Source organism: Aotus nancymaae, unplaced genomic scaffold, assembly GCF_030222135.1.
Source record: "Aotus nancymaae isolate 86718 unplaced genomic scaffold, 86718_ANA_hifiasm-v0.15.2.pri h1tg000059l, whole genome shotgun sequence".
Taxonomy (NCBI): Eukaryota; Metazoa; Chordata; class Mammalia; order Primates; family Aotidae; genus Aotus; species Aotus nancymaae.
Window position 1 is genome coordinate 8,392,197 of NW_026988473.1, and position 21,458 is coordinate 8,413,654.

The 21,458-nt window shown below is 41.7% G+C and overlaps 1 protein-coding gene across 1 annotated transcript; it reads right to left on the reverse strand.

Annotated features, from left to right (window-relative positions):
* Positions 1-13,750: 13,750 nt before the first annotated feature.
* SCGB2A2 (secretoglobin family 2A member 2) lies at positions 13,751-17,590 on the reverse strand. Its single transcript, XM_012454301.2, has 3 exons — positions 17,477-17,590; positions 15,741-15,928; positions 13,751-13,945 (listed from the first exon to the last, which is right to left on the reverse strand). Exons 1-3 carry the CDS (start codon positions 17,529-17,531, stop codon positions 13,907-13,909), a joined length of 282 nt encoding a protein of 93 aa, XP_012309724.1. The 5' UTR covers positions 17,532-17,590; the 3' UTR covers positions 13,751-13,906.
* Between the last annotated feature and the right edge of the window lie 3,868 nt (positions 17,591-21,458).

A 21,458-nucleotide genomic window follows, 5' to 3' on the forward strand; every position in this document is an offset into this window, starting at 1 on the left:
CTGATTGATGGTCATAATGTTTTCCCATGATCAGCAGGAAAGAGATAGATAGCCAAAGCAGTCATATCAAGTCTACAAGGTCTGGAACTAATTTTCCAGCACTGAGTAAATAAACTACGTCAGTTTAGGAGAGCCATTTAATGTTTCTATTCTCAGTAAATTAAGAATACACTTTTATTCTGATATATAAAATCCAAAGAAATTAAATAATAGGATTGTGTAAAACATTCACTCCTGTGCCTAATTTAGATTTTCCCTTTAATGTGGACCTCCAGGCTATCTCATTCCCCTCCAAACAGGCACCTGTGAGTCATCTTCACTTTCTGAAACTTCATCTTTCAAATCTTACTTACTATTCTTCCACATACCACCACCACCCTGATCACAGACCTGCTCCCTTCATTTCTTCATCTGCTAAGGCCAACTCTCTGTCTGGGCTCTATCCACATTCTGTCCCATACTTTCGTCAACCAAGGTTACACATATTTCTTTTTTAAATTGATTCATAATTACCGTACATATTTATGGGGCACAAGTGATATTTTGATACATGCATCTGATGTGTGATGATCAAATCAGAATAATTAGGGTATCTATATTCTCAAAGATTTATTATTTCTTTTTGTTGGGAACATTTCAATCCTCTACTCTAGCTATTTTGAAATATACAATGGATCACTGTTACCTATAGTCATCTTACTGTGCTATTGAACACTAGAGCCTATTCCTTCTATCTAATTGTATTCCGTACACGTTAACCAAACTCTCTTTATCTCTCCACCCTTTCCAATAACAGGTAACCATCATTTTACTTTCCAACCTCATGAGATCAACTTTTTGAGCTTCCACATATGAGTGGGAACTTGCAATATTTGCCTTTCCATGCCTTTTTACCCACATTTTCTTGTGTCTTTCTCCCTGGGTGTAAAATCTGAGAAGACAGCCCTTATATACACCAGCCGGGATAATGCAGAAGCTTCTTTTGTCAAGAAGAAAAAAGGTCAGTTGTTTTGAACTCATACAAGCCAGTGAAACTATCATTTCATTTTTATCATTTAGCTTTGCATCTGGGAATGAAGCTAGGGACTTTCTCTAGTGCCTAGTGTCATATTGCAAATGTTCAAGGAGGCCCCAGATTTTAGAGGAAATGGTGTCACTAGAGGTTCACACTGATGATCAGTTTAAGGAAGCTTCATCTTCCCATCCCTGTGCTGGGCTTGGTGATTTAAATATTAGAAGGACACGTTCGTGCACTCAAGGATTCCAATTTTTTGGTAGAGGCAGACTCATAAAGATATCCCACTGGAATCAAATGCAATTGAACATGCACAAGGTCTTGGATGTGGATGAGTTCAGTGCTTAGATGGAGCTATGATCCAGAAATTATGAGAACATGGAAAATGGTCACCTAAACTGGGGAGGGAGGACACTAAGGGGAGGGTTTTTGGAGAGATGACATGAAGAGAAATGTGGAAATGATTTAGGCTGGAATGAGAGTCCACCTTCCGTAACTTTCCACAGGATGAAAACAGGAAGACCTGACAGCAGTGCATTCTGGGAACTGAGCAGCATGAACTTCTGGGGTAAAAGAGAAACTGTAAATGGGTGAAACCAAGACTGGGGAAACTTCCATTCCTTTTGTCTTGGAAATAAGATCCAGTCTCTGTGTGTGTGTGGATAGGTGTGGAGAGAGGCCTGACAATAACCAGGCATGATGTAAATACTTCTTGGATCTTAAGTGCAAGCAAAGGATAAATTTCCTGTGGAAATATCTAGATTTATGCAGTTGGGCAGACAAGACCTATGAGTTAAGATAACAGAGCAGCAGTTTGAAGAAGAAGGTTGCTAGGGGCTGCTATCTAGCTCATTGTAGACTGGAAATTCTGAGTGGTTTGGCGTTTGGTCAATAAGAAGTCATCAGAAATTCATGAAAGCCTAGAATCAGTGGCTTACTCACCAGCAGTTAAAGAGGATGTTGTGAGTCAGGGATCAATAATTGGTGATTATTAGCTACCAGAATCTTACTAAGGATGGATAAGGAATCTACTTTGCTGGACACAGTGGCTCACACCGGTAATCCAAGCACTTTGGGAGGTCAAGCCAGGCAGATCACTTGAGGCTAGGAATTCAAGACTAGCCTGGGCAACACAGCAAGATGCTGCCTCTACTAAACATACAGAATAAGTGACCTGGGTCTGGTGGCACGCACTTGTAATCTCAGCTACTTGGGAGGCTGAAGCATGAGAATTACTTGAACCCAAAAGGCAGAGGTTGCAGTGAACTGAGATCATAGGACTGCACTCCAGCCTGGAAGGCTCTGTCTAAAAAAAAAAAAAGGATCTATTTTCCCCATCTCCTCACCCAGGACAGAGATGGATATTCCTTCCAGGGTTATGGGCAAAGACAGAGACTGAGAAAAAAATACATAGAAAATATGAAGTAAACATATGAAATGAAAATTCTTCTCTCCAATTTTGGAACAGCTTTATTCATGACAACACAAAGGACCGCAGACAATTTTTTAAAAACACAAAACGCCCACAGAAAAGACTCTTCTAATGACTGAAAGCAATGGTAAAGTTTACCCAATTTCAGGGATGGATTAAAAAATGGGGAGGATAGGCCGGGCACGGTGGCTCACACCTGTAATCCCAGTACTTTGGGAGGCTGAGGTAGGCAAATCACTTGAGGTCAGGAGTTCAAGACCAGCCTGGCCAACATAGTGAAACCCTATCTCTACTAAATATAAAAATTAGCCTGGCATGGTGGTGCATGCTTGTAATCCCAGCTATTCAGGAGGCTGAGGCAGGAGAATCGCTTGAACCTGGGAGGTGGAGTTTGCAGTAAGTGGAGATTGCACCACTGCACACCAGCCTGGGTGACAGAGCAAGACTCTGTCTGAAAAAAAAAAAAATGGGGATAATAGTCAATATTCAAAAACTAATGAGTTTTGAGGCAGGGACCAAAGGCATTGTATCTGCTGGTTCATAATCCCTGTGAACCAAGTCCTCATTCTCAATGATAAGCTTTATCCTTGACTCACCTCTGTAGCCAAAAAAGAACCCAGCATCATGCTCTGTTCATGCCAGATGTTCATTATCTATTTGATAAATAAATTAATATTATTATTTATTATTTTATTTATTTATTTTTTATTATACTTTAAGTTCTGGGGTGCATGTGCAGAATGTGCAGGTTTGTTACATAGATATACACGTGCCCTGGTGGTCTGCTGCATCCATCACCCTGTCATTTACATTAGGTATTTCTCCTAATGCTATCCATCCCCTATTCCCCACCTCCCTGCTATCCCTCCCCTAGCCCTCCAACCCCCAACAAGCCCCAGTGTGTGATATTCCCCTCCCTGTGTCCATGTGTTCTCATTGTTCAACACCCACTTATGAGTGAGAACATGTGGTGTTTGGTTTTCTGTTCTTGTGTCAGTTTGCTGAGAGTGATGGTTTCCAGCTTCATCCATGTCCCTACAAAGGACATGAACTTATTCTTTTTATGGCTGCATAGTATTCCATGATATATATGTGCCACGTTTTCTTTATCCAGCCTATCATTGATGGGCATTTGGGTTGGCTCCAAGTCTTTGCTGTTGTAAACAGTGCCACAATGAACATATGTGTGCATGTGTCTTTAGAGTAGAACGATTTATAACCCTTTGGGTATATACCCAGTAATGGGATTGCTGGGTTAAATGGCATTTCTATTTCTACATCCTTGAGGAATCACCACACTGTCTTCTACAATGGTTGAACTAATTTACACTCCCACCAACAGTGTAAAAGTGTCCCTATTTCCCCACATCCTCTCCAGCATCTGTTGTCTCCAGATTTTTTAATGATCACCATTCTAATTGACTTGAGATGGTATCTCAATGCGGTTTTGATTTGCATTTCTCTAATGACCAGCTATTATGAGCTTTTTTCATATGTCTGCTGGCTGCATAAATGTCTCCTTTTGAGAAGTGTCTGCTCATATCCTTTGCCCACTTTTTGATGGGGTTGTTTTTTTCTTGTAAATTTGTTTAAGTTCTTTGTAGATTCTGGATGTTAGCCATTTGTCTGATGGGTAGATTGCAAAAATTTTTTCCCATTCTGTTGGTTACTGGTTCACTCTAGTGAAAGTTACTTTTGCTGTGCAGAAGCTCTTTAGTTTAATTAGATCCCATTTGCCTATTTTGGCTTTTGTTGCCATTGCTTTTGGTATTTTAGTCATGAAGTCCTTGCCCATGCCTATGTCCTGAGTGGTATTGCCTAGGTTTTCTTCTAGGGTTTTTATGATGTTAGATCTTATGTTTAAATTGTTAATCCATCTGAAGTTAATTTTTCTATAAGGCAAAAGGAAGGGATTCTGTTTCAGCTTTCTGCATATGGCTAGCCAGTTTTCCCAACACCATTTATTAAACAGGGAATCCTTTCCCCATTGCTTGTTTTTGTCAGGTTTGTCAAAGATCAGATGGTTGTAGATGTGTGGTGTTGCTTCTGAGGCCTCTGTTCTGCTCCATTGGTCTATATCTCTGTTTCAGTATCTGTACCGTGTTGGTTTGATTACAGTACCCTTGTAGTATAGTTTGAAGTCAGGTAATGTGATGACTCCAGCTTTTTTTCTTCTTTTTTTCTCTAGAAATAGGTGACAGGGGGATGGATGGAGGCAGCAAACCACATTGCCATGTGTGTACCTATGCAACAATCCTGCATGATCTGCACATGTACCCCAGAACCTAAAGTACTATATATATAATAAAAAAAAGAATTGTCTTGGCTATGCAGGCTCTTTTTTTTGGTTCCATATGAAATTTAAGGTGGTTTTTCCCAATTCTGTGAAGAAGATCAATGGTAGCTTGATGGGGATAGCATTGAACCTATAAATTACTTTGGGCACTATGGCCATTTTCACGATGTTGTTTCTTCCCAACCATGAGCGTGGAATGTTTTTCCATCTGTTTGTGTTCTTTCTTATTTCCTTGAGAAGTGGTTTGTAGTTCTCCTTGAAGCGCTCCTTCACATCCCTTGTTAGGCGTATTCCTAGGTATTTTATTCTCTTTGTAGCAATTGTGAATGGGGGTTTGCTCATGATGTGGCTCTCTGTTTGTCTGTTATTGGTGTGTAGAAATGCTTGTGATTTTTGCACATCGATTTTGTATCCTGGGACTTTGCTGAAGTTGCTTATCAGCCTAAGGAGATTTTGGGCTGAGATGATGGGATCTTCTAAATATACAATCATATCATCTACAAATACAGACAATTTGACTTCCTCTTTTCCTAATTGAATATCCTTTATTTCTTTTTCTTGCCTGATTGCCCTGGCCAGAACTTCCAATACTACGTTGAATAGGAGTGGTGAGAGAGGGCATCCTTGTCTTTTGCCAGTTTTCAAAGGGAATTCTTCCAGTTTTTGCCCATGCAGTATCACATTGGCTGTGAGTTTGTCATAAATAGCTCTTATTATTTTGAAATATGTTTCATAAATACCTAGTTTATTGAAATTATTTAGCATAAAGGGCTATTTAATTTTGTCAAAGGCCTTCTCTGCAATTATTGAGATAATCATGTGGTTTTTGTCCTTGGTTCTGTTTATGTAATGGATTACGTTTATAGATTTGCGTATGTTAACCAGCCTTGCATTCCAGGGATGAAGCCGACTTGAGCGTGATAGATAAGCTTTTTGATGTGGTTGGATTCGGTTTGCCAGTAGTTTATTAAGGATTTTCACATCAATGTTCATCTTGGATATCGGCCTGAAATTTTCTTTTTTAGTTGTGTCTCTGCAAGGTTTTGGTATCAGGATGATGTTGGTTTCATAAAGTGAGTTAGGGCCTGGTGTGGTGGTTCATGCCTGTAATCCCAGCACTTTGGGAGGCCGTGGCAGATCACATAGTCAGGAGTTCCAGACCAGCCTGGCCAACATGGTGAAACCTCATTTCTACTAAAAATACAAAAATTAGTTGGGCGTGGTGGTGTGTGCCTGTAATCCCAGCTACCTGGGAGGCTGAGGCAGGAGAATCATTTGAACCTGGGAGGTGGAGGTTGCAGTGAGCTGAGATTGTGCCATTGTACTCCAGCCAGGGTAACAGGATGAGACTCCATCTCAAAAAAATATATACATAAAATAAAATAAAATGAGTTTTTCTATTGCTTCTATTGTTTGGAATAGTTTCAGAAGGAATAGTACCAGCTCCTTATTGTACCTCTGGTAGAATTCAGCTGTGAACCCATCTGGTCCTGGACTTTTTTTGATTGGTAGGCTATTAATTGCTGCCTCAATTTCAGATCTTACTATTGGTCTGGTTGGACTCCATCTCACCTCCCTGCCCTTGCCCAGGCTTCTTTGTCCCGCAGGAGGGCCTTACTTTCACCTTTCTGTCTTCCTCATCCTCTAGGTTCTTCCAAGGCTACCAACCATCACCCCCTCCAAAAAGCCTCCCTCCCTGGAGCAGGCACAGCTCAGAAGACATTGTTCTTGGAATTTCTAAAGGCTTTTTATTTCTATGATGGAATCTTGTTCTTAGTGGTATATTTCATGCTTTCATCTACCCTTTGTCTATATCTGTTGTTCAATAGGTAATTAATTCTTTAAGAAAGTCCATTATTTTAATACAATATATCAAATTCCTGTTAAGCATGTGGTGAGGTTCTGAGTTGAACTGAGATAATTTTCAGCATTATAACCACTTACCACTAAATAATTCCACCACACATTTTTCCCCAGTATTTCTTCTGTATCTCCTCCCTGTTCATTTGTCTTCCAACTTATTTGTTAACACCTTAATTTTTAGAATTATATAGCTCCATTGTGTAAAAAATTAAATGCTGTAAAATGGATTGCAATTTTAAACTCTAGTCCTCTATTCCATCCTCTCTCACAGTATAGTCCATACTTACTTTGAACTGGGTTCAGTGTTTCTCCTGGTATTTAGTTTCATCAGTCTTATTAATTTTAATACAAATACAGACACTTTTAACTTTTTTTTAATTCAGAGGTTACAGCTGCCGTTTTGTTGCATGAGTGTATTTTGTGATGCCTGAGGTTTAGGCTTCTAATGATCCTGTCACTCACATTGTGAGCACAGAATCTGATAGGTAGTTTTTAAACCTTTCCTACCTTCCCCCTCCTCCTGTTTAGAGTCTCCAATGTCTCCCGTTTCCATCTTTGTGTCCGTGTGCACTTGGTATTTAATTCCCGCTTATAAGTGAGAACATTTGGTATTTGTTTTTCTGTTTCTGTGTTAGTTCACTTTTGATAATGGCCTCCAGCTGCATCCATGTTGCTGCAAATGCCATGATTGTGGTGTTTTTTATGGCTGCATAGTATTACATGGTGTATATGTACCACATTTTCTTCATACAATCCCTTGTTGCTGGGCACCTGTGTTGAGTCCATGTCTTTGCTATTGTGAATAGTGCTATGATAAACATATGAATGCAGGTGTCTCTTTGGTAGAATGATTTATTTTTCTTTGGGTATATACCCAGTAAAGGAATTTCTGGGTCTAATGGTAATTCTGCTTTTAGTTCTTTGAGAAAGCTCCAAACTGCTTTCCACAGGAAGTTAAGTAATATGCCTTTGCACCAACAATGTGTATGTGTTCCTTGTCAACAATTGGTTTTTTTTTTTACTTCTATGATAGCCATTCTGGTTTGTGTGTGATAGTATTTCATTGTGGTTTTGATTTGCATCTGTTTGACAATTAGGGACAATGATCATTTTTTCATGTTTGTTGGCTCCTTCTATCTCTTCCTTTGAGAAGTGTCTGTTCATGGCCTCTGCCCACTTTTTAATAGGGTAATTTTTTTTCTTTTTCTTGTTGATTTGTTTAACTTGCTTATAGATTCTGGACAGAAGTCCTTTGTCAGATGAATAGATTACAAACATTTTCTCCCATTCTATAGGTTGTCTGTTTACTCTGTTGATAGTTTCCTTTGTTGTGCCAAAGCTCTTTGATTTAATTAGGCCTCATTTGTCAAGTTTTATTTTTGTTGCATTTGCTTTTGAGGATTTAGTCATAAATTCCTTGCTTAGGTCATTGTCCAGAAAAGTATTTTTAAGTTTTCTTCCAGGATTTTTACTTTTTGTGGTTTTACCTATTTATTACTTGAGGTCTTACTTTGCTGTTGAGTCTTTAATTCATCTGGAGTGATTTTTTTATGATGAGAGGTAGTGGTCCAGTTTTATTCTTCTTCATATGGTTAGCCAATTTTTTTTAGCACCATTTATTGAATAGAGTATTCTTTTCCCATTGTTTATTTGTGTCAACTTAGCCAAAGATCAGATGGTTGTAGGTGTGCAGCTTTATTTCTGAGTTCTATATTCTGTTCCATTTGTCTGTGTGTATTTCAGTATGAGTAGCATGCTGTTTTGGTTACTGTAACCTTATAGTATAGTTTGAAGTCCAGTAATGTGATGCCTCCAACTTTGTTCTTTGTTCATATAATTGCTTTGTTTATTAGGGCTCTCTTTTGGTTTAATATGAATTTTTCAAGTTTTTATAAATCTGTGAAAAATGATATAGAAAACTTGATAGGAATATCATTGAGTTTGTAGATTGCTTTGGGCATTACGGACATTCGAATAACATTGATTTTCCCAATCCATGAGCCTGGGATGCTTTTCTTTGCGTTTGTGTCTTTTATCATTTCTTTCAGCAGTGTATTTTAGTCCTTCTTGTACTGATCTTTCACCCCTTGGTTAAATGTATCCCTAACATCTCTTCCTGCTATGCAGAATCCTCAACGTTGAACCCATGCTTCTCCCTTTTTCTCCTACCACTTATTTCTACAGCATATCTTTTCTTACCTTTCTGAGAAAAGGTCATTGTACAAAAAGCTTGGACGAATTTACATGTCTAAAAATATCTTAATTCTATCTTCATGCTTAAATGACAGTTGGCACATTGTAGAATTATATCCATATAGAGTTATAGGTTGAAAATCTCACAAATATATATTTCTCCTTTGCTGTTACATTTCTTGTGTCGATGCCACTTTTTATGTGAAAATTACTCATTTATTTTTATTTTTTTATTATACTTTAAGTTCTGGGGTACATGTGCAGAATGTGAAGGTTTGTTACACAGGTGTACATGTGCTATGGTGGTTTGCTGCATATGTTGATGCCATTTTTATTCCACAGCTTAGATAGGACTATGTGTTCTTTCTAGGGGAAAGATTCTGTCTTTAAAATTATGTTCCAAAATTTCATCTCAAAGTTTTTGGAGTGGAGAATGAGGGCCTTCTTAATTTAATGCCATATCCTTTATTTTGGGATGATTTTGTGTGTTACTCCTGACCTCAAGTGACCAGTGGATCACTTGAGGTCAGGAGTTTGAGACAAGCCTGACCAATATGGTGAAACCCCATCTCTGCTAAAAATACAAAATCAGCTGGACGTGGTAGTGTATGCCTATAATTCCAGCTACTCAGGAGGCTGAGGCAGGAGAAGCACTTGAACCCGAGAGGCAGAGGTTTCAGTAAGCCAAGATTGCGCTGTTGCACTCCAGCCTGGGCAAGAAGAACAAAACTCCATGAAACAAACAAACAAACACTCTTCTGGTGATTCTGATGGGGAGAAGGGTTGAGAACCTTTATGAAGGAAGACCAGTAAGACCTTTATGAAGGAAGGGAACCTAATGGGCTGTGTCATCAGAAACACCTTGGCAGGTTTGGTTCAGTCTCAGCTGAGGGCAACAGTAGCTTTTGATTCTATCACACAGGATGATGAGGGAGTCCCTGTGCCAGCTCTGCCACTACCACCAAGGAGTGGGAGGTTCACTGGTGAGGCTCACGGCTTAGGAGGGTTCAAATCCACATCTAAGGGAGAACCTTAGGAAAATCACTCAGTTTATGTAAACCCAATTTTCCTCTTTGTGGAAGTAGGCAAATATGGTGCCTACAACATTGAGTAAAAGTTACCATGTCTGACACACAGTAAATTCTCAGTGAATATTAACTACTATTGTCTTGTTCCATTTGTCATACATGTCATGGTTTGCCACTAGTTCCTAGTTTAAAGCACAGCTAAAATCCATGACATCACCTATTTTCAGAACTACAAGGATATCTAGATACACCATTTCTCTCTGAAAAAATGGGGAAGGAAACCCAGCTCATGGTCTCTGAGTCTACAGATCCATGGACATGGGCTTCAGGACTGAGACGTCTTTTCAGCAGACAGATCTGTGAGGAATTCTCCCTATTTGTAGACCGGAGGTTGTCCTGGCACAGGCTTGAACTTCACCTCATCAGCGTACAGTCCACAGGAAAGATGTGTATCTCTCAAAGAGGATTGAGATCCACCCCTTCTGGCAGGGGTGGATGCTGAGGTCCTGAGGCAGGGATTAATGAAGAGCCCTGGAGACTGAAGACAGGAGTAGCACCTGGCAGGAAGGACACTGGTCGTCAATGGCTCTGGCCCCAGCACTGACTGCATGGAGAGCTGCGGGAGGAGCTGGGGCACCTATGTGGTGACCAGCCCAGGGCCCGACCTCAGTGTCAGGGGCTGGATGTGGTGTCTAGAGGCCACTGAATGAGACTGTGCAGGTCCAGGACTGCAAGTGGCTGGAGTTGCATCATCTGTGTTAGCAGGTTGAAAATAATTTAGATCACACAAACCCTGTTCTGTGACCATAATTGAGTCCAATTAAAAATCAAGAGCAGAATAAAAAGAAATTCTCCAGTCACTTGAAAATTAAACTCCCTACTGCTCAATGATCAATGGGTCATTAAATACTTTTTGAAATTGTTGTAAAAGGGTCTGTGTCCGGCCCTGGGCTTTAAGGTATGGGCAAGCAGGGACAGTGGATAAACCCTTCTCTACTCCTGCCTCCTGCTGAGATGGTTGGGGATAATGCTCTTTTGCTTCCTAGAGGCCATCTGGTTTGTTGAGAGGATCAGAATCTGTGAAACACAGCATCAGTCTCTTGCATTACAAGGCCTGGGATGACATTCTCTTCCTCTCTTTACGTTTTCTTCTCACAGTCAACTATGAACGCATCAGGATACCTGGAGTCATGCACTCTGCGATCACCTCCGTATCACTGGCACTGAACTAAAGCTCCTTACAAGGGCCTATCTTCTGTTTCACTTTCATTTCTAGGTTTCTTTCCATCCAAGGTGAGAGATTTGAGATGGAATGATCCATAGACGGAGCTTGGACATCAACCTCAATTGCCCTATCATCGTGAATGTGATGACTGTCATTCCTACCTGCAGGATTGCCAACTGCTACCTGAAGACAACCAGCCCCAAATGTGTGGTCATCCCCCTATGCTTGTGTCCTGCCCGATCTAAGCCAAGCTGTTCATGCTTTTGGTAGTTTTCCCTGTATTTTCTCCATATATTCTCTTGTCTTCAGCTAGATGCTTGTCCAATTATTCTAGAGTGCAACTCACAGGGGCCCAATGTGGCAACAGTGATGCTTTATTTATTTATTATACTTTAAGTTCTGGGGGTACGTGTGCAGATCATGAAGGATTGTTACACAGGTATACACATGCCATGGTAGTGGTTTGCTGCATAGCGATGCTTTTTCTATGTTTCTCTCTGCCCTTCTTCCTTCTTTTGCACTGATTGGAATGTGTTTAATCTCATTTTTTCCTGTAGCAGTCTAAAACTTATATGTGTTCTTGATATTTTTATGCATAAATATTATCTTAATTTTCCTTACCAAAAAAAAAATCTTTGATTACAGGTACCAGTTGAGTTAATACTAGACCACAATTTATGATCTATCCTAGACCTCTAGGAAGTGAAAGAGCATTGTCCCCAACTGTCCCAGCAGACGTTAAGAATTTTCATCCCATTGAGGAATTACCCAGGAGATACTCCCTCAAATAATACCTTGTCAAATAATGTCCAGCAGTGATTTCCTTTGAGTGGTGCTTTAAACCTTCAGTTTTTCCTTGCTTGGGTCTTGACCAAGACAAGCTTTCATGGTGGCTGTCAAAAGTCACCTGGCATGGTCACTCTAAACAAATTGGAGTTTCATCTGATGCCAGCATAGCCACCATGGAGTCCTGTGTGCTCCACTGAGCCAGGACACTGGAAGGTCAGTGATGATTCTCTCAGGCTCATTCACCGGAGCAAGTCTGTTTTTGATTATCAGATGCCCTCTCTTCCTGAGCCTGTTGCCTCTCTAGGAAGCGTATGGCCTCCTCAACAAAGGGACCAGTGCCATCTCTAAAGAGATTTATATTTTCTGCTACCCATATGCCCATCTTCAAGTTCCTAGCTCTGAATCTTTTCTCTTCTCCTTCCTTTCAGTATCTCAAGACAATGAGTGTGGGCTGTGGTTTGGGGAAGGTGCTGCGGGAGGGCCTCATGATGACTTTATTTATTTATTTTTTTGAGATGGAGACTTGCTCTGTCGCCCAGGCTGGAGTGCAATGGCAAGATCTCAGCCCACTGCAACCTCTACCTCCCAGGTTCAAGCAATTCCCCCCGCTCAGCCTCCCAAGTAGCTGGGACCACAGGCGCACACTGCCACGCCCAGCTAATTTTTTGTATTTTAGTAGAGATGGGGTTTCATCATGTTTCCCAGGCTGGTCTTGAACTCCTAAGCTCAGGGAATCCACCTGCCTCGACCTCCCAAAGTGCTAGGATTACGGGCATGAGCCACCACACCCAGCCTTCATTATGACTTTGGTAGGTCACAGGTATTATTGCCTTCATGGGCCACTTCTCCATAAGAACATGTTAAACATTGTATTTTATAACTGCATTGGTCAAATGATGTGTATATCTCTGGCTAGATTCATTGATAAATATTCATCATTATTATTATACTCACTTTAGAAAATGATTTTTTAAATTATGACATTTTCATGGATTCTTATAAGGTTTGTGGTCCTTAATCTCTGCACCTGCCTTGCCTGATAGAAGAGTCGGCCCTGGTGGAGGCAAGTTGTCTTGAGAAACAGGGTCTTCCTGGGTGAGGGGATGGCCCCGGAAAGAAGAGGGACAGGCTGAGGTAGGAGCAGAGCAGGTGGCAATAACTACCCCTGGTGACAGGAATCCTGGGGGCAGGACGTGAAGGACACATGTTCCACTTAAACATCCCCTGCTGTACTGGGTCCCTGCACAGCGCACTCGCTCCCCTCCACCCTCATGGCCATCACAGCTCCCTCTGGGGCTGGGGAGGATGGACCCCATTCCCACTGCAGGGACAGGACTGAGGACATTGAAAATTTTAACGTGGGTGCTGTTAAACTCAGTAATCATATTGCATAGGATTCAAATAGTAACATAATATGGTTAGAAATAATATTTTCATGTAGTACTTTATATATTAAAACTGAGGCCAACATCTATGATGGGGAAAAATTTTATAAAATATAAATTCCAATCAGGAGCTACCCTGCTTTGCAAGCCTCCCCTCCTGGGCTGGCTCTGGCCCAGGCCCTGCATGCCTCGGGGATGCCCAGAGACAGGGGAGGACAGGAGGACTGGAGTGAAAGCAGGGCCTCTGAGTGAAACCCCTGCCTCACAGCCCAGAGCCTGAGGACCCCAGAGAGAGTCGACTGAGGAAGTTGTGGGATAGGGGCAGGAAAACACTTCAGAGAGAGAGGACCAAGGCTTAGAGGACAGACAGGAAGCAAGTGCTTCACTGAGTCTTCAATCCATGACCACATGCTCTTTAATTGTGTGTGTGTGTGTGTGTGTGTGTGTGTGTGTGTGTGTAATATATGAGGCCCTCTAAAGCCTCTTTTCTGTGCCAGAACAAAGAGAAACTTTAGTTTTTGCAGTCAATTTATTAAACTGAACATGTATAGCAGGTTTCAACAATTGTCTTGCCGTTTGTGGTAAAAAGACATAAGAGAGAAAAGGTGTGGTTTAGAGCAATCCGTAGTTGGTTTCTCACCATCCTCTGCAGTCCCATGAGCCAAAGGTCTTGTGGAAAGTTAAAAGTTGTCACAAAAACGGCTGTCATATATTGCTTGCTAGAAAGCAAAAACAGAGACATCACTTAGATTTTCTGTTCTGCACTCTCCAACAAAACCTTGAAAAACAGAAACTTACTGTTTTCCAGGGTTTTCCACAAACATCTGGCATCAGAGACAGTGAGGGCTGGAAGGAGAAGAGCTGTTGATTCCAGATCATTTCCCTGCCATGGACTTTTAAAATATTTTTTCTCTGTGTTTGTTGTTCTTTGAAATAACATCTTCAACAAATATGTGACTGTATTACCTATTTTCACAGGATTGTTAAAATCTTAGCTCAAATGCAAAAAAAAAAATATTGAACTCTTATATAACCCTCCACCATGGAAATATTGGCAGCAGTCTGACGCCCTCTGCCGCTACCACTGTGCTGTACCAAGAATTGGTGCGGTAGACTATGATTAGTCTATGGAAGCTTTTAAAGAAAAATTTCCGGTCACCATTCACTGCAGTTGATATTTGGTTTTTAACAAATTACTAATAGCGGCAAAATGTACATCTCATAAAATTTGCCATTTTTAGTGTACGGTTCAAGAGTGTCCTGTATATTCACATGGTTGTGCAACCCAACTCTAGACTTTGTTTTGCACACCTGAAACTCTGGACCCATTCAACACGACTCCCCCTTCTCCTCTGCACTCAAGCCCTGACAACCGCCACTTTTTTCACTGTCTCTGAGTTTGACTCGCCAGATGCCCAGGTGCATGCGTCATGCAACAATTGTGTTTCTGTGACTTCTTGCTTCACTCAATGTAATGTCCTCAAGGTTCATCCATGTTGTACAGGTGTCAGGATTTCCCAAGGCGATGCTGACTTTCATCCTTATAGAGATGTTTGGTATATTTCTAACTTTTCTACCGTGGAAGGATTAAAGAAGAATTTCAGCATAGGGAATAAATGCTAGAGAAAACCCTCAATAATATACATGTATAATTAGAAAGAAACAAAACGATTGGTTTTTGTTTGAGACGATTCTTTCCTCCAGGGTGGTTTCATGCCCATGATCTACACTTGTCTTTGAATAGTTCAAGGATTCTCATCATTTATGCTAACAAACTATAATTGCCTGGAAGTACATTTTAAATTCTTTTTATTTAAGATGTATAGAATCTTGATCAAATGGTATTTTCCAAACTCTATCCAAAAGTAGGGCGTTTTTAAGAACACTTTTACAATTTTTTTTTTTTTTTTGAAAAAGAAGAGAACTTTTCTCTGCAGATTGGTCTATAGGGTGGGTCTTCTGGAAATTTTTTTTTTCTCTAGAGAGTAAACATGTTTGTATGTGTGTGTCTGTGTGTGTCTGTGTGTTTCTGTGTTTGTGTGGTTGTGTTGTGTCTGGATGTTCATATGTTTGTGTGATTGTGTCTGCATCTGTGTCTTTGCCTGTTTGTGTTTGTGTATGTCTGACTGTGTGTGTGTTTGTGTGATTGTGTCTGTGTGTTTGCATGTGTCTGGATGTGTGAATGTGTGTTTCTGTGTTTGTGTGATTGTGTCTGTGTTTATGAGCATGAACTAGAGAACTCTGGGGATAGGTAAGTCTTTCCCTGACCCTTCTCTTTCTTCTCTTGGCCCATTCATTTATCATCCACTGGGGATTCTCTGAGTGGAGTGACAGTCCAGGGGCCCCATATGTTTTTCTTGATGGCAAAGTCATTAGACTAACCATCCAGCTAAATGAACCAATGTAAGAAAAAGCTTGTTCACCAGTGTCTTTAGCATTGTCAGTGAGAAATAAAGAGCCCACTTGTCCCTGGTCAGCGGATTTAAAAAGCGTGTAAGAAGAAAATGAAATTACCATCAACATGCCAACATTGTCCAGAGTTTCATCAGATTGGCTGAGAAAACATTGCTTCAATTCATCTATGGCATTTGCAGTGGCGTCATTGTCTATGAACTCTTGAAGAAATTCTTTGTATTCAGTCTTAGACACTTCTGAATCGATTGCCTTGGAAATCACCTCCTCCACTAAGGGGCAGCCAGAGCCTTGAGAGGAAGGAAAGGAAACAGGCTCAGTATGGAAGGCGTGAGAGGCTTGGGGCAGACCTATTACCTTCCTCATTGTCTGACAGCCCAAGAGAATACAGACTCAAAGATAATGATGCAGAATCTAGAGTTCTCAATCCTGGGAGGAAGCCTCAGGCTCTAACGTTTCCTGTAAGCCCTGTGACTTCTACCTCCCCTCTCCCCAGCTCAGAAAAACTAAGCCTCGTGAAGCTCCAGTTAATGAGAAAATTTGCGAAATGAAATACACAGACTTGGAAGGATTCCTGAAGATTATTTGGTCTTCCTTGGTTCAAATTCAGGCAATGTTTCACTACTACCATTCGGAGCATCACAAAAGATTTCCAGGTATTTTAGGCCAGGTGCAGTGGCTCACACCTGTAATCCCAGCACTTTGGGAGGCCAACGTGGGTGGATTGGCTGAGCTCAGGAGTTCAAGACCAGCCTGAGCAACATGGTGAAATCCCGTCTCTATGAAAAATTAGTTAGGCATGGTAGGGCGCACCTGTGGTCCCAGCTACTTGGGAGGTTGAGATGGGAGGATGGCTTGAGCCTGGGAGGTGGCAGTTACAGTGAGCTGACATGGTGCCACTGCACTTCAACTTGGGTGACCCAGTGTCAAAAAAAAAAAAAAAATCCAAGCATTTCAGATGAATGGGTCTAGAACATTGTTCATTAGTTCTGTTGAATCTAACTGCAATAACAAAGAATGTAAAACAGAACCTCTTGTTTGTGAAGATATTTGAAGTGGCAGCTCCTGCAGGGTGTTCAAGACTTGGATTCATGTGAGCTGGCTGTGCTTTTGGCTTGGCTGCTTTCTGGTTAGCTGACTATGAGCCTGTCACCCTTCTATTCACAAAGCTGGAATCCAAACCCTACCGCACCGCCTGCACCTACCTCGTGCACCAGTGAGGTAGGGTTTGGATTCCAGCTTTGTGAATTGCATAAGGCACACTACCTGTGGGACCTATGGGTGTGAGTTCTCTTCCCCGGTCTACCTTGAGCCTGAAGGAACTGGCACAGAAAGGACATCCCAGAAATACTCAGATCAACTCTGAGAACACAGAGTGGGTCCCACAGGGTGAGAGACACTGCGTCACACTCTGCAGCTGGGGCATTCTGTCCCAGGAAGTTTCCTGGTTCCTTCCACATTCAGGGAGACTCATGACTGTTTCATTGTCGTGGGTCCAGATGCCACGGGGCCTTCATTAGTGTCTCTCTCTCGCCCCACTGAAATAGATAATTTCAATACTCATTCCTGACACTTGCCCTGGTGTCCATGGTCACTTTGACCATAATGGGTCACACTGAATGCAAAGACACTCTGCGTGTAGCTCCAATGCAGGGGTAAAGCCCACGAAAGACTACGAGCTTGATTGCCTGGAAGTAATGGGGATCCTAAGACCTGTTATACCTAGAGCCTTTGTACTGGGGCTGATCTATGCTGAGAATTGGGGAGCGGGAGTTCTTCCATAGAGGCCCAAGTGACAACCCCTGGCGCTGAGGCAGCCCTCTCTGCCCAGAACTCACCTGCATAGCAGTGCAATGGGAGGGCCGCCAGCATGAGGACCATCAGCAGCTTCATGGTGAGGCAGCCGCTGTCCGCGTTCGGTCGCGAGTGGCAAGGATCCAGGAAGCCGCTGTGGAGATGAGCACCCAGCCCTGCTCTATTTATCCCCAACAGAGGCATCTTAATTCCTCCCAGGAATGAGGCGATGAGCCAAACTGGCATGGGACCAGTAAACAGGAGCATGCACCAAGGGAAACACAGCCAGCCTGTGTGTAGAAGCTTCCAGCTGCTCCTCCTCTTTTTTGTATTCCTTCTCCACCCACTTCCTTTCCTTTTCTTCTCCATCTCTTCCTTCAAGGTGAGAATGACAGCGTCATGTCCTGTGTGTCTGTGCCTGCTTATCCCAGCAGCGGGGCTAGGTGCAGTACCTCACACCTCCTCTAGGGGACAGGCTTTTCTCATCCACTGACATCTTGCTTTCAGAAAGGGATGTCTGGGAAAGTTCTAACTTTTGTGGAGAAATGTAAGGCCATCCACCTTCCGCTGAAAGTTATTTTGACAAGGATTATCTCAGTTAATTATAAATGGATTGATAACTTTATTTCTTTGGTAACTTTTTAGGGTTTTCCTTCCACTGATTGAAAGGATGCTGTGAATTAGCAGAGTAACTGATGGGCGGGGCAGGCAGTGCTGGGCCGTGGGTGGGTGGTGATGGAATGTGGAATCAGGGAGGAGGGTTGGACTCTGGATGCAACTTGCAGTCCTGCCATGTCCTTGCTGGTCTCTCTGAGCATCCTTCCTTTTCATCACTTGAAGAAGAAAAAGAGGCAGGATGGGATAACATGCAGAATTTGTATAAGGACGATAATTGCTTCACGGAAAGATTGTTTCACACAGCCCAGTACAAAGCAGTCACATATAAAGAGAAGGCTTCATCTACACATGCATCCATCCATCTTTAAATAACTACTGAGCATCTCCTATGACCTGTCACTGAGCTACACACCATAAATTCAGTTACAGGTGCAATTTAGAACAGGTTCTTGCTCTTGTGGAGCTGACTTGCCAATAATGGAGGCAACAAGCGTCCTGCCACATAAGAGAGATATGGGAAAGCAGTAATCACTGCAAAGGACACAAAATATCCACTACAGCAAAATGATACGGACGGACTGCCGAGGGGAGGAGGCTGTGCCATTTCAGCTGACACTTGGATGAGTGGACAACAGTGTCCAGTGACAGATCCAGGGAAGAGTGTTCCATGAAGAGGGAATGACAAGGTCAGAGACCAGAGGGCAGATGGTACTTGGCCAGGTAAGGAAGGCAAGGAATGTGGTCACATGGGATCAGGAGGACAGGACAGCCTCATGTGACAGAAAACCCACCTCTGTTTAATTAGGGGCATGGTGAAGGTCATAGGAACAAGAAATACAAATGTCTTGGGTATTTTGTAAAAGAAGATAGAGATGAGAGAGCCAGAGAGATGAGTCAGTTCTTCACTTCCCGTGGATGCATTATTTGCTGTCCTGATTACTCATGACATCTTTCTTTCCATCACTCAGCTGGAGCCTAAGATACTCTCAGTTGAGAACAAAATTGGTATGGGAAGAGGCTAGAAAAGAAGGGTTCTGCACTTACAGGCATACTTTCACCCAGCTGGCCATGGCTGGCATCCTTCTTCCATAAGTGAAGTGAAAAAACTTTGATCAAGAAATGAGAGACCCTCTCCTTGGCCAAGACTTAACAGGGCTCAGCCTGGTGCCCCAGTCCTTATGGACCTTCCCTGTTTCCCACAGACACAAACGCTCACCCAGGGGTATCTGGCCCATCTAAAATCAACTCCCCATACCACCTACATGGTACCCAACCAAAGAGATGGTGTTTTCTTTCATCTGTTGTATCCAGATCTGACACTGATCATTTTCAAATGAGTCACAAAACATACCTGGACCAAGAGACTCATTTGCAAGCCAGCATTTGCAGGGAGAGAGGAGAACCAGGAGGTAAAAACACTGTACTGCTGGTCCAATTTTTTCTCTTCCCCAAAGGGTCTTTTATTCAGGTCCGTAACTCAGTTCAGAAACTGGAGACCAAGGGTCCATCAGTCTTCAGTGTTTCTGTGACAAGTGTTTACTGAGCCCTTACTACAGCAAGGCAACAGGTCATTCACACATTCTCTCTAGAATGAACTTGTGTCTTGGGAGGGGGAAAGTATGTCTTTAAAAAAAGGCAGACATCTGGACTTGGGCTCACAATAGATCTGAGATATAGAGACATGTTGGCAAACGAAAGGCATTGCCGTACTTAATATGAAATAGCAATGTTGTTTGAAAGTCATCTTTTCTCAGTAATTTCGGTATTTGCACAGAAAAGCGTAGAACGGCCAGCCCTGGAAGCTGCATCTCTGCTGAGTTCTGCAGCCCTTTTCCGTCACAGGCCCATGGCTAATGGCTCCTGAGTGAGGGCCTGAAGCCAGACCGACCGCCTGTGTTCACATCCCAGCTCTCCTGTTTGCTGAGGGTTCCGCAGTGGCAGGAGACAACTCTTTGTGTCCCCTTCAAAGTGGAATCAGTCATAGAATGGTTGTGACTCATAAGAAAGTAAAAATGGTAAGGTACTGGGAACAGTGCCTGGTGCAGAGTCAGTGATGTCTAAACGTCAGCTGCTCATCATCTTTTCCTATTATTTAGAGTTGTGTTTATGATTCAACTCCTAAGACTACCAGGCTCATCACAGAACACTGGAAAATTAGGCTGCCCTTAATATTCTCCAAAATATATCACAATAACCATAGTTCAACAAAGCAAAATCACTTAACTTGGAAAATAAAGCACTGTGTTGTGATCCATGCTTGGGTATCTTTTCTCCCAGTCCATTTAAAAGAGTTTTTTTTTTCTTTTATTTATTGATAATACAACCAGGAAAAAAGCTGAATACCATATATTACGATGAGGTAATTTTGTGATTTCTGCCATCATGAGCCAGAGAGATCAGTGGTGAACAAACACACAGCAAAGGGGGAAACTTATTGACCCTCGTTGATAGAGGACCTCTGTCCACAGTACCGAGGAAGAAGATCGTAAGTTACAGCTTTTGCAGACTCCTCTAAATACCATAGGTAATGCCACATAAATGCATGTGATCAGAAGGGAGCCATAATTTTTTATTACTTTAGCTGAATATCTGAAAGTTGAGTACGGGTAATTGGAAGATTACTTATCCAAATTTCTTAAAGTACTATATTATAAATTAATGGCTCGCAAAGTATGGTCCAGGTACTGCCTGTTATTTCCAAGGACCTCACAGTTATGAGGGTCAGAATTATGTAATTTAAATGTTTTTAATAGATTATTGCTTGTTTGTAGTGTAGCATAAGTCAATTAGTTTTCCGTAATATTTGATAGATGTCGCCTTCTAGGTGTTGCATGAAATCAGCTCTAGACTTGCAGCAAGTCGATCTGCTTTTGTTTATCAGCAGTAACAAATGAAGAGACTGAGTGGGTGAAATGAAAGACACCTTGAGCACCAAAATAAGATAAAAACTTTGAGAACTAGTGGATTTTTTTTAAAGACATTTAATTAATTTCACTTGAGCACCACCTAGTGGAAATTTTAAGAAATAAATTAGATTTTTCCTGTCTTTCAAACAAGGAAAACAGTAAAGTGAATTGAGTTCATTTTAAAGTCAGCTCAATGTAAATTGCACTCCCTAAAGTGATCAAGGAAACAAATATTCTCCATTCAAAAACGAGAAGCCCTGTAGTCTCAACTATTTATGAGGCTGAGGAGGAAGGATCAGTTGAGCCCAAGAGTTAAGAGTCCAGCTTGCATAACATTGTAAAATCCCATTTAAAAAAAAAAAATTGGAAGCAACTTTATATTTGTAAAACTCTTGTTTTTTTTCTAGTTGTAAATTGAAACTTACCCATCTTATGTCTTTTACAAAATAAAAAGTATACGAGGTTACTGAGCTCTAATTGACATGTGAATTCTCTCCTAAAC

Excerpts from the sequence above, each read along its gene's own strand:
- SCGB2A2 (XM_012454301.2), bottom strand. The coding sequence starts at position 17,531 with ATGAAGCTGCTGATGGTCCTCATGCTGGCGGCCCTCCCATTGCACTGC. Across the intron at positions 15,929-17,476 it reads CCCATTGCACTGCTATGCAG|GCTCTGGCTGCCCCTTAGTG; the intron begins GTGAGTTCTGGG and ends CTTCCTCTCAAG. Across the intron at positions 13,946-15,740 it reads ACAATGTTGGCATGTTGATG|CAAGCAATATATGACAGCCG; the intron begins GTAATTTCATTT and ends TTTGCTTTCTAG.